The sequence below is a fragment of the Bos javanicus genome, chromosome 26, assembly GCF_032452875.1.
Source record: "Bos javanicus breed banteng chromosome 26, ARS-OSU_banteng_1.0, whole genome shotgun sequence".
Classification (NCBI taxonomy): Eukaryota; Metazoa; Chordata; class Mammalia; order Artiodactyla; family Bovidae; genus Bos; species Bos javanicus.
In genome coordinates this window covers 21,257,902-21,270,394 of record NC_083893.1, presented here as the reverse complement: position 1 = coordinate 21,270,394, position 12,493 = coordinate 21,257,902, and the positions used below count along the sequence as shown (strand labels likewise).

The following is a 12,493-nucleotide window of genomic DNA, read 5'->3' as shown; positions in this document are numbered from 1 at the left end:
CACTACCACCTTGGGAGTCTCTTTCCTCAAGCCAGTGAACTAGGATGAGGAATGTCAACTGAGAGTGTGGCTGGTCTGCAGAGGGTGTGTGTGGAAGACTCCAACTAAAACAATTTTACTGATCTTCAGACCAAAAATTTCAGTGTTTCTGGTCATGCCCCTAAATACCCCTGTGTTTATACTATGCAGGACCTCAGGATTCCTTGAAAAATGCTCCAGTGCCCAAGGGAAACCTCCAGAGGAAAAAGGTGAATACATCTCTCCCCACTCAACCCTCATACATTCACCAATGAGCCACGCTCTAGTTCCTTACAGAAGCAGCCTGGTCCTTCCCATGCTCAGACGGGCACTCTGTCCCCTCTCTCTCCCCACTTACTCTTCTCCCCTCAGCCACCTCCTCTTCCTTCTTATTCACCATCTCCTGACTTCTAGGTTCCCCACTCACAGTTCTGTGCCCTTGTTCATTCATAGTTTCTGCCACTCCCTCAAAGCAGGGTGGAAGGGGTCTTTCAGCTTAGACTCATGTGCCTTTCTTTTCTCTCTCTTTAGTTGCCAGAGACATTTATGCCCCCAGCACCAATTACTGCTCCAGTTATGTGCCTCACCCCTGAGCCTCGAGGGGTCCTTTCCTCACAACCTGCTGTCCCCAGTGTGAGTCATGCTCCCCCCGGAGCCCCACGAGAACTCAGCCGGCAGATGACAGGAATGATGTTTTCCTTCCCCTCGGAAACCTTCTTTTCTTGGGTGTAGAAAAGCAGGGAGCATGAAGGATGGCTTCATTCCTCAAGTTGGAGGCAGACTCTGGGCTGAAAGAGATGGGATGGGGGGCAGATACCAAGTGTCCCTACTACAGAGAAGGGGGATGGCCCTCCCCATCTCTGCTCCAGTGGGAGCAGCATGACCCCAAGTCACAGAGGACTAGTCCTGAGGGGAGCCATAAGCAGGACAGCTTGCCTATCTCTCCTGTCTCCCTGCTCCCTCCTCAGCAATGTCAGCAGCCACTGGACAAGATCAACAGGAAGGAGCTTCCCCCTGAACACCAGTCTTTGAAGATCAGCTTTGAGGCACTTCTGCAGCGCTGCTCTCTATCTGCCACTGATTTAGTGAGTCTAAACCTTCCGCATGATGCTCCCTTCCGACCCCAGCTGGTCCCAGGATCCCTTAACTGTAAGACCAGCTCCTTGTGTGAATCTTCTTACCGTCTCTGGACATGCTGTCTGTAGCTTATACTTATTTGATATTGTCGGTGTGGAGTTGGGGAAGACTTGTCTGGTCTGGAGTTTAGCTCCTTGATAGCAGGACCCAACAGCACTGAGACTTAGCTCTTGGAAAGGCAGCAGGGAGTACTAGAAGGAGGGTGAGATCAGTAGTGAGGAGACCTGCCATTCATTCTTTGCTGAGTCAGCTAGAGCAAGTCACTTACCCTCTTCAGGCCTCCATTTGTCCTCTGTCAAATGAAAGAAAGAGCATTGAGTCATTCTAGCTCTAAGGTACCATGATTCTTTACAGTCCTGTGTAGTATTAGGCTTAGGGGCTGGAATTAGAATCCATTTCCCTCCCTGCAGAAGACAAAACGGAAGCTAGATGAAGCTGCACAACGTCTAGAATGTCTGTATGACAAGCTCTGCGAGGGGACAGTAAGTACACTCAGTGGTTCTCATCTGCCTCCTGCTTTTCCACCCTCACCCCTGGCCAAAGGGCACGCAGTGTCCCTTCCCATAAGCCTCACTGACCCTGGGTTCCCTACAGAATATAGACATGTTGCCTGGACTGGGCTCCAGAACTCCAGAAGGGAGTCATCGCTTCTCCCTTCCATGCCTCCAGGGTAGGGGTGGAGTTGGGCTTTCTAACTCTGGGCCAATCCTTCCACAGCTCTCGCCTCCTGTGCTGGCCGGGCTCCATGAGATTGCCCGATGTGTGGACGCAGGAAGCCCTGAGCAGGGCCTTGCGATGCATGCCCAGGTGGTGGGCTGCAGCAGCTTCAGTGAGGTCTCCAGCTTCATGCCTGTCCTGAAGTCTGTCCTCACCATTGCTCATAAGCTGCGCGTCTAAACCAGGCAGCTCCGCCTGCCAGGAGACCACTTTTATTGTTACTTAATTCCTTCCTGCAGGAAGGGAATTTTGGAACAGATTGTTTGTTTTTCCCAGCCTTCCTCCCTTGCTGCCAGGTATATGATGCTGTAGACTTGGCTCCGAACCAGCAGAGTGCCTGCTCTCTACCCCTTTATGCCTGGCCCTCTGGGATCTGCCCAGAGCTCGGTCAGCCTGTTCTCCTTCACTTTCCCTAAAACTATCCTCCAACAGGGGCTGGCACAGTGTGCCTTCTCCCCCAGGGGTATTCTGTCCAGGTGGTTTCTGAGAGGGTGAGCAGGATCACTTTTTCAAGTCTACCTCTGCCGAACCCATCATGTGGGTCTTTTGTCTTTCCCCTTCTGTGGGTTATGAGCCTGACTTTACCTTCTCCTTGCCTCTGACTTCATGTTTCCATACTTCTCTGAGCCCCAGAGACTGGGGTAGAGTTGACTGCTACTCAGCCTTTCAACAAATCCTAGACATGAGTGATGGGTGCTGAGCAGAACCAAGAGAAAGAAATCAGGCCCTTTTAAGAAGGGACTTCTCTGCCAGCATTGTTAAGGGTGAACTAGGTGAGGTGGAGGGTGGAAGGGGGTGCACTGCCTTTTGCTGAGAGTTGTCTTAAGCTATGGGATAGGAGCAGAGGGACCACTGCCCATTGGGAGCAGCCCCTGACTCAGCCTGCCTGAGTCCTGGCCCAGGCAAGATATAGACCCATTCATTCTTTGGTTAGAAGCCTGGTTCTGAATAGGAGCCATATTAATGAAAGACTCTTCTGGCACTCTTCTTCAAGACTTGGAGGCCCTTCTTCCCCACCCCCACACATCTCAGGGCTGCCTTCTCTCTCTGGCTGCACTTTCATGGTTGGACTCTGCACTGAAGCCCTGATGTACTTTATGTGCAATAAAGCTGCTTTAGTTTGGTTTCCTCAGTCATCTCCCAATTTTTATCTTCTCTGGGTCCTAGTTTGCTCTTATCTGTCTTCCCAGTCCTTTGTTCTGGCTCCCTGTACCTCAGTAAGGCCAGGGAGAGGCTTGGGGACAGATAGGAAGTCAGGAGAGTTGAAGAAAGGAGGTGGCACTGAATTAAGCGCTCTCCTTGCAGCATTTATGGCCACTCGGAGAGGTGTGTGTGTGTGTGGTGTGTGCGCGCATGTGTCTCCATCCATGCCTGACATTCAGCTCCAGGGTTTTCCCCACATCACTTCGTGTGTGTGTCTCCATCTGTGCCTGACATTCAGTTCCAGGGTTTTCCCCACACCACTGTGTGTGTGTGTATGTGTGTGTGTGTCTGTGTGTGTGTGTCGCCATCCGTGCCTGACATTCAGCTCCAGGGTTTTCCCCACACCACTTCAGGGCTGAGCTCAGCTACACAAAGGGACCGGGTGTGAAGCCAGGGGTACGATCTCTAATCCTGTTGTAGATCGCATCATGTCTGCGGGCTAGATGTGTGTGTTTGGGAGGAAGGGATTGTTAGGCAGTATTTGTTTGTAAAGCCACTTGCTCTTCAGATAATACTTGCACTAACTTCTATTGATGAAGCAGTGTGAGCCCCAGCAAAGTCCTTTCCCAAAGTGTCTTTGAAGCCAAGAGCCCATTGAAGGGAAGAAAGGCCGGGAGAGGGGATTAGTTTGTTCAGCAGCTGTGAATTTCAGTGGGAGGTTGATGAACTCCGAAGTCTTTGTTTAAATTAAAGGGGGGGAGAAAAAAGCCGCTGCTGGAGCGAGAGCCCCACTTGGGGCCCTGAACTAACACAAGGAGAAGTCTGAGCTGCGGGGAGCTGTGTACTGACTGCGAAGACTTTTCCCAAACACTTTCGGAAAGGTGTTGTGAGAAGGGAAGGGGGCGGAGTGGGGGATTAGCATGTGAAATGAAGTTTTCATTGACTCCGGTGGGGGTAGAAGGCTATTTTAATGGCATTTTGTTCTCTTATTTTCTCTTCTTGAGCTCTTTAGAGATATTGTTTTGCTAAGGCGGGCTTTCTTCCCCCTTCTTTCCAGTCTGCAGATTGCCTCTATGGGAGCCAACATAAATATTTCTCCTCCAGGAATGCGGGTTAATTAAAAGGAAATGAATGAGTGGAAGCATCCAATCCAGACCCACAATAGGCGAGTGCCCTGGCCTGCCCTTCCCTCCCACCACCCCCAGCACCGCCAGCACCGAGCACGACCCTGTCTATGTCTTTGCCCTAACCTGCTGCTAAGGCCAGTTGAGGCTGAGATTCTTTTCAAGGAAAGAAAGCCCTGCCTGTGTGTAGGCTCACAGGCCAGGGACAGGAAGGAGACAGTGTTTTGTCCCCTCCACCCAGCATCCTTGTCACTTCTCAGGACCTCCCTCCGCTTCTGTCCCCTGGCTGAGACAGATGGACTCCTAAGGAGCACACAAGAGGAGGGGAGGGGCCTGGGTTCCAGAACTCACCCCATGGTACCTTACAAGTTGGTGGAACAAGCCAGACATCTTTCTCAGCATCAGTTTAAATCTATAAAACAAAATATTTTTCACTCGCTGACCTTGAAGTTGTCTTCCCAAGCAGCCAGTCTGGTTGTCCACATTTATAAAGGGGAACACAGTACTGGCGATTGATTATAAGAGAGAACTTAAACTCCATGAATGCAGGAGGTCAGTATGTTGTTCACCACTGTATTTCTACTGTGGTGTTTGTTGAATGAATAAATGAATCCGTGGATAATGTAAGGGGCAGGGGGAAAGCCATCCAGATCTAAGGTAGCTCAGTATTGTTTTCTTTATAGACACAAATGAATGTGATGTCAATCATAGCCATTTGGGAATGTAAAACAATAACCTGTGAAAGAACTTTCTGGCAGCATGACATGTTTCAAATACCGACCTGGAGTTGTCACACATGAAGCACAATAGTTCTCCTACTAGTATGCTGAGAGACCTCCTGGGGAATGTCGCTTTCCTTTATAAGGTTTTACTTTTATATTTTCTAGCTGCCTTTCCAGATTTTCTTACTGAACACTGTCAAGCAATTCTGCCAAGTGGGACAGCCAAGTTAGTGCATGCTGCTGCTTGATTAGAGACAAAGGGCTAGTTGGGAGATCCAGGAGGCCCAGATCAAAGCTGAGGAAAGGTGCAAAAGGCCTTTGCTGATAGAACTGGAAGTGAAGCACTCCAACACCCTGAAGGGCAGCATGTACCCTGTAAGGAGGGAAGGTGAGCCTCTCTCCTCAGTAGGTGTCAGTGGGACCAGAAGACGTGTAGGGGTGAGGCCAGGGGTTTGAGGTCTGCCCTTGCTGTTGTCTCAGTTTGGAGCATGGGAGCCATTCTGCGCTCACTGATCTGGAGCTACTCTTCCTCGGTGCTCTCCTCTACAAGAGATGAGATGAAGTCTTCTAGCATTTGGCCCATTCTGCTCCAGAGGGTTGCCTGGCACCCAGATCCAGGACCAGCCTAGGGGAGGGAGATGACTGGGAGTCTCCTTGGGCTGTAGAGGGTCTGTCAGGAGTTAGTTCTCCCCTTCCCGAGCCCCATTCCATCAGCAAGTCCCTGCTGTACTGCTTCCTTCTGAGAAGAGAATGAGAAGCACCACAAGTAGCAGGGTCTTAGTCACTGAGTGACTATATCCGTGGAAGATTTATGGGCATGATTTCCTAATACTTGGCAGATGAACCTCAGTCAGGCCAGGATAACTACTTAGGCCATCATGGAAGTGAGGCCCACAGGAGAATAGTATCCAGACAAGGTGGGAGGGAGGAGAGGGCGTAGAGGTTACATCTTCCATGTACCCTTCCCCATAGCCCCAAGAATAAGTTCAATACCTGGAAAAAGAAAAACAGATGTCACAGTGACTGCAATAAATTAAGGTTCAAGGTACTGAACTTCCTATTAACAGTTTCATTGCAGAAAGTTTATATATTGAAGGAAAGTATCCAATTTCTGAATCCTGCCTATTTGAGAATCAGGTTGGTGAAAAGGAGAGATCCCAGCTTCTCATTCCTCATGACCTGTCTTCAGAAGTGCAAACCAGGGTCTGAAGGGAAATTAGCTTTATTTATCTCAGTCTTGGCTCAGGGGAATAAGACCCTTTGGGGAAGAGTAGAGGTAAAGTTGGTTGCTAGGAGAATGTAGGTTAGGAGCACAGAGAAGCTTATTTGAAAGGGTAGGAAATAACTGGCACTCTCCCCTTACCTCTTTCCTGGATGTTGTGGGTATGTGTCTGGGGCACCTTGGATGATTGTCTAAGAAGGTTGTTGCCCCACTGGCAAAGTCCATTAGAGACGTGACGGGGGTGAGTGGCACCCTTGGTTTTCATCAAGTCAGCACTCAAGCGTTATCACTTCCTCCATCTTCAACTTCCACCTCTAGGAACCAACCCCTAAAAACATGCTTTTTCTTGGGTCAGTTTCCGCAGTATCTCTTTCACAGAAAGAAGGAAGGATAAGGGGAGGAAAAGTAGAGATTCTTGGGGAGTCTATGCCAGTAGTTAGGGAATCAGAAGCACAGGAGGGCCTCTGCCCAAGGAAGGTGTGGCTGTGGCAGAGAGCTGACAGCAGAAAATAGCGGAGTAGGGGTAGAGGGGGGAAGATGGGTAAAAAAAAAAAAAAAAAAAAAAAAGCCGTGCTTTCTCTGGGCCCTGCATATCTCAGAAGGGTTCTTCCAGTTCCTAAGTTCCAAAGCTAGGTCAGGCATTAGGGCAGGTACGACTGGGAGAAGGAACGCCCATTCTCTTCGAAGTCCTGGCAAGATCAATGGCTCAGAGTCTCAGAACAGAGCTCTGTCAGGTCTCAGTGTGGTGGGCGGACGATGCCGACAGCAGAGAAACTTGGAAACAGGTTGGAAAGTGGCGAGCTCCGCAGAGAATGCAGCAGGTCTCCCCTCGGGATCCCTGGCCTTGGTAGTGTGGGGTCCCTATTCCCTAGATTCCTCACTACTGGGGTCTCTAAAAAAGGGCCAGGGACCAACGGGGGAACGAGAAGAGGGAAGAGGAGTCGCTTAGGGTTTTCTCCCAGGTTCGTGCGCCGCGCCCCCACGTGGCCGGTCCGCGCGGCTGCAGAAGTACTTGGTGACTCGCCGGCGGCACTGCTCGCAGCGGACCGCGCAGCACCAGTGAAACTTGCAGTTGCAACTGGACACGGTCTCGGCGCGGCGCTCCTCTACCGTCAGCCCGCAGTCCCCGCAGAGTCGACGGCAGCTGCGGCGCTCCCAGCGGCCCAGGGCCCGGCCGCGCCGCAGGCACTCTCTGCCTTCGGTGCCCAGCAGCCCTAGCGTCTTGTTCTCCAGGCAGTAGTCCGGGGAGTCCTCCAGGTGCACCAGCTCCCGCGTGGAGATGGAGCGAAAGGTGTCAGCGATGGCGCCGCGGCCCGCCGCGCTATTGCCTGCACCCTGCAGCAGGTCCACCTTGAGAGCTGCGTGGTACTTCTCTTTCAGGTGCGCGCCCACCTCTCGGAACTCCGGCAGCTGCAGCCAGCAGGTCTGCGTGGTGCAGCTGCCAGACACCCCGTGGCACTTACACGTGCGTTTCATGGTGCCCTTCACCGCCTGGGGAGAGAGCCAGGAGTGAGCGGGCCAGGGATTGCGCCCCTGGGGAGTCTCGCCCTCTGTCGAGTTGCGAGGCTTCCTGCAAGTCTACCTGGCCAGCCAGCTTGGTACCACGTTTGCCCAGTCAGATATGACTTGACAGGCTGTCCGCACCTAGGCCTGGCAGTGGATGGAGCAGGTGCCTGATTCCAGGGGCTGCAGGACTCACCTTGCGGCCTGCCTCATTGTTGTGCAGGTTCATGGCTGCCCGAGCATCCTGTCCTGTCTCCAGGGCATCGACGAACTGCTTGGATATTGCCTCTCCGAAGCCCACGTTGTCGCTGCAGCCTCCCCACAGCCAGCCTTGGCCCCCTGGAAAACATAGTGGGAAGAAAGGCCATTAAGCAGGCCGCAGAGAGCCTCCTGGGCTGCTGGTTCTAAGTGGGTTAGGGGGATTGAGGAAGGATTCAGGTGGGGCTAGTGCCCTCGCTCTAGATTAGTTTCACCCCAGATTTATTTTTGACACCTTTGTACTCCTAACTTCAGCCCATCCCCTGCTCAGGACTCCATGATGTAAGTAGCTACCAGGGGAGGCAGGTGCCTGCTTCCCGGGCTGTGTTTCTGGCCTTTGGGCAGAGTGTACACATGTTCTGCCAGAGGTTGACGTCCAGAAGGCACAAAATAGTGTGGAAAAGGCGAGGAAGGTGCAGACACTGAGGGGGAGAGAGGCCAGTTGAGGTAATATGGAACAGCAGTTGGCAGCTGAGGTGGAGGGCAGAGGCCTGCCGAGGACACTAGAGGTAAACAGGGGAAATGAGATAGGGAAGGGTGTAAGGTAAGGGAGTTAGAGAAGGTGAGGTTCGAGAAAAAAAAACGAAGACTGGCACTTTACAGGAACTGATCACCTTTAATGAGGCGAGAAGGGGCAGCAGTCAGATTAGTGGGCTGTTGCGCTAAGTCAAGGAGAGTAGGTATATATAGGAAAACATATATATGCGGAGATACATTATTTTGAGGGGGTCTGTTTTTCCTCATGATTATTTTTGACTAGTTAGCTTTCAACAACTGGGGCAAGGAATTCCTGAGACCAGCCAGAGACTGGGATCGGCTGGGAGCTGAACGTAATCTTAATGTCCATTCCTTTCTTCCGGGAAGAAAGTGCTTTATTCTGTATAGAACGGTGGGGAGGACCTGGAGGGGAGTTTTAACTCCAGGCTATTTTGAGCCCCGTAGCTTTCCTTCTTTAGGCACTGTGGAAGGGCCCCCCCTCCCATGGTTGAGGGGACTGTTCTTTTATCACTATTGTATTTAAATTAAGGGAACCTCCCAGTGAGAGAAGGGCTCCCAGCTACCGATAGCCGTGTTTGTCACTGTAGCGCTTGGGCTCAAAGTGGTCCACCTTGATTTTCCTCAGATTTAGACGACTACCACCCTTTTTCACTCCACCAAGTACCTGCCAAGCTTTTCATTGCCTAAATGAACTTCATTGGGCTGCCCTACCCACCCCCAAGATCACTACTTACCCAGTTGCCCATTGCGGGAGTCGTCACAGCCACAGTTGTCAAAATCCCCAAGGCTGCAGTTTCTAGTCAGAGTGTACATGACCCCAGCAGAACTGATGGCATGTACAAATGCTGTCTCCCGATTAGCTGACAGGAACCAAAAATTGAGTGAGTTGGAGGAATTACAGCCCCAAAGATGTACCTTTAATACCATCATATACCCTCCTCACTGCTCTGTTCTATTGGGTTGGCCCAAAAGTTAGTTCAGGCTTTTCCACAGGATCTTATGGAAAACCCCAACAAACTGTTTGGCGAACCCAATATCTTGCCACCTTTATAATGTACCTTACTCTCTTCCAGGATCTGCTCCAGTCCTGGTCTCACCTCAGCTCTTCTCTCTTCCCATCTTTTCAGGTTACAGATTTTACGACTTAGTGGTTAGAGTATTGTTGATATGGGTGGCATTTAAGTGGGAAAGAGACCAAGAAAGAAATGAGGAAGAATCTGAAGGTCAGATTGTAAAGAACCCATCCCCACTTTCTCTTGGAACATGGAAGTCTGAGAGGCTTCTGAGAGGTGCTAGCTAGTCCTGAATCATTTCCTGGCATGGCCACTTTTTAATCTTCTGTATGGGAATCTGGTCTCCAAGTCAATTCCCATTTGCTCTGTACCTCTCTACTGAGCCTGCTAAAGGAAGAGGCTAAGAGGCATGAAAATATATGACCTCTACTTACCTACCTATTTTGAGGAGGCTAGGAGGCTGCAGATGGATTGGGGATGAGATAAGGGCCATTTGTTGAGTAGAGAGGGTGTCAGTAAAGAAAAAGAGGAGCTGGAGCAAAAAACAGAGAAGATACTAGAGAGGGAGATGACCTGAGGGCAGAGACCAACAAAGGTAAAGAGGGGGCTGGATTCCATCCCTGGAGAGTGGGGCCCTAACCTATGGCCAAGGGGTCCAGGGACCTGTGGCTGAAGCTTTCCTTACCACTGCGAAGGCCACCATGGCTGGACAGCTGCAGGGCTCTCTCAGGGCAGTTCCAGCGGTCCCAAGCAAACTGATATTTGCATTCTTCAATTCCACTCTGGGCACCAGCTGCCACGCTGCTGGAGTAGATCAGGTAAGCCTGCAGGGACACAGGGGTCAAACTTCAGACTCACAGCAGCTGAACTTGGTAGGCATTTGCCTTAAAGTGGCTAAGCACATCTTTTCCTGCCCACTTTCCCACTCCTCCAAATTAATTACAGAGTAAGCACTTTCAATATGCTGTCTCATGTAACATCACAAATAACCTTGTGAAATTGGTACCATTTTATAGAACAGAAACCTAAGCTCAGAGAGGTGATGTAAAACAATTTGCTCAAGGTCCCACCACTAGCAAATGGTGGAAGTAGGAATGAAATTGGTGTTTCGTTAGACTCTAGACCTCACTACCTCTATTCACTGTACTCACTTCAAAATGAGACTCAGTTACACGATTTATGAATTTTCAACTGTTCTCATCCTATGAAGAAAACATTTTGTAGCTGGAAATATTCTTAGAGATCATATAGTAGAAAGCCAGCATTTTAAGGATGGAGGACGGCCTGCCCGCTGTGTGCTGAGAAGGATGGCTAACTATAGCCTGACACTACAAAAGAAAACTTTTATTCTGGCCATAAATTCAGAGTCAATATTCCTGAGTTCTTATCCTGGCTCTGACATTAGTTTTCTGTGTGATTTGGGGTGTATCCCTTTCTGTGCCACAGTTTTTCTGCCTAAAAGATACACAGTATAATAAAAGATGTGGATATAATGAAAAGATATTGACATGTATAGTCTTCAGTCAAGAAGCTAAGCTAAGTCCGAAGAAATCAAAGGAATTTTTTTCTTACCTTTGGACCAGTCATCAGGAAATTGTTCACTGACCTAGAAGAGAGAAAAACCACAGAGCGTAATAGAGATACACTGACTCATTTATGATGCCAAGAGTTTTAAGAATTACTTCAGCAAATATATAGGCATACCTCAGCGACATTCCTGGTTTGGTTTCAGACCACTGCAATAAAGCAAATTCTGCAATAAAGCCAATCACATGAATTTTTTGGTTTCCCAGTACATATAAAAGCTATGTTCACACTGTACTGTTGTCTATTAAGTGTACAATAGCATCGTCTTAAAAAAATACAATGTATGTACCCTAATTTTAAAATACTTTATTTTTTAATGGACTTTACAACCTTGACATTTATTTATTTATTTTTGGCTGTGCTGGGTCTTCGTTGCTGCATGCAGACTTTCTCTAGTTGTTGGGGGACGGGCCACTCTTCACTGTGGAGTGTGGGCTTCTCATTGCCACCGCTTCTCTTGTTGCAGAGCACAGGCTCTGCAGCGCTGAGTTAGTAGTTATGGTGACCAGGCTTAGTTGCCCCATGGCATGTGGAATCTTCCCGAGCAGAGATGGAACACAAGTCCCCTGCAGGTGGATTCTTAACCCCTGGCCCGCCAGGGAAGTTCTTAAAAAAAAAAAAAAAATAGCTTATTGTTAAAAGTGCTAACCATCCCCTGAGGCTTCCTGAGTCAATCTTTTTGCTGGTAGAGGGTCTTGCGTTGATGTTGATGTCTGCTGACTGACCGGGGTGGTGGTTGCTGAAGGCTGGAGTAGATATGGCAATTTCTTAAAATAAGACAATAAATTTCACCATATTGATTGGTTCTTCCTTTCATGAATGATTCCTCTGTAGTATGCAGTGCTGTTTGATAGCATTTTGCCCAGAGTAGAACTTCTTTCAAAATTGGAGTCAATCCTCTCAAATAGTGCCACTGTTTTATCAACTAAGTTTATGTAATATTCTAAGTACTTTGTTGTCATTTCAACAATCTTTACAGCCTCTTCACCATGGGTAGAGTTCATCTCAAGAAACTATTTTCTTTGTTCATCCGTAAGAAGCAACTTCTCATCCATTCAAGTTTTATCATGAAATTGTAACAATTCAGTCACATCTTCAGTCTCTGCTTCTAATTCTAGTTCTCTTTCCACCTGCGGTTATTTCCTCCACTGAAATCTTGAACGTCACAAAATCATCCATGAGGATTGAAATCAACTTATTCCAAACCCCTGTTAAACTTGATGTTTTGACATCTTCCCATGAATCCTGAATGTTCTTAGTTATCTAGAATGGTGCAGCCTTTTCAGAAGGTTCTCAATTAACTTTGTACAGAGGACTCATTCATGGCAGTTATAGCCTTAAAAAATGTATTTCTTAAATAATAAGACTTGAAAGTCAAAATTATTCCTTGAGTCATGGACTGCAGAATGAATGTTGTGTTAGCAGGCATGAAAAATAGCATTAATCTCACTGTACATCTCCATCAGAGTTCTCAGGTGTACTGTCAGTGAGCAGTCATATTTTGAACCAAATCTTTTTTTTCTGAGCAGTAATTCTCAATATTGGGCTTCA

At 48.8% G+C, this 12,493-nt stretch overlaps 2 protein-coding genes across 16 annotated transcripts in view; one reads left to right on the top strand and one right to left on the bottom strand.

Moving 5' to 3' along the window:
- Positions 1-4,886, top strand: part of SEC31B (SEC31 homolog B, COPII coat complex component) — a 33,773-nt gene extending 28,887 nt beyond the window's left edge. For 8 of the 15 annotated variants that reach the window (XM_061403117.1, XM_061403119.1, XM_061403121.1 and 5 more), the window contains 4 exons: positions 190-248; positions 550-651; positions 987-1,103; positions 1,566-1,866. In XM_061403117.1, coding sequence (XP_061259101.1) covers positions 190-248; positions 550-651; positions 987-1,103; positions 1,566-1,829 — 542 coding nt within the window. In that variant the 3' untranslated portion in view covers positions 1,830-1,866. The other 7 variants (XM_061403132.1, XM_061403120.1, XM_061403127.1 and 4 more) reach the window with 5 other exon arrangements.
- Positions 4,887-6,836: 1,950 nt separating this feature from the next.
- On the bottom strand, positions 6,837-11,070 carry WNT8B (Wnt family member 8B). The gene is made up of 6 exons (XM_061402638.1): positions 11,060-11,070; positions 10,928-10,961; positions 10,041-10,179; positions 9,077-9,202; positions 7,783-7,925; positions 6,837-7,574 (listed from the first exon to the last, which is right to left on the bottom strand). Exons 1-6 carry the CDS (start codon positions 11,068-11,070, stop codon positions 7,029-7,031), a joined length of 999 nt encoding a protein of 332 aa, XP_061258622.1. The 3' UTR covers positions 6,837-7,028.
- Positions 11,071-12,493: the final 1,423 nt, after the last annotated feature.

What these genes read in the sequence shown, in the direction of transcription:
- WNT8B (XM_061402638.1), bottom strand. An exon ending in CCATGGTGGCCTTCGCAGTG is followed by an intron (nt 9,203 to 10,040) that starts GTAAGGAAAGCT and finishes GGTTCCTGTCAG; the next exon opens with CTAATCGGGAGACAGCATTT. An exon ending in ACAATGAGGCAGGCCGCAAG is followed by an intron (nt 7,575 to 7,782) that starts GTGAGTCCTGCA and finishes CTCTCTCCCCAG; the next exon opens with GCGGTGAAGGGCACCATGAA.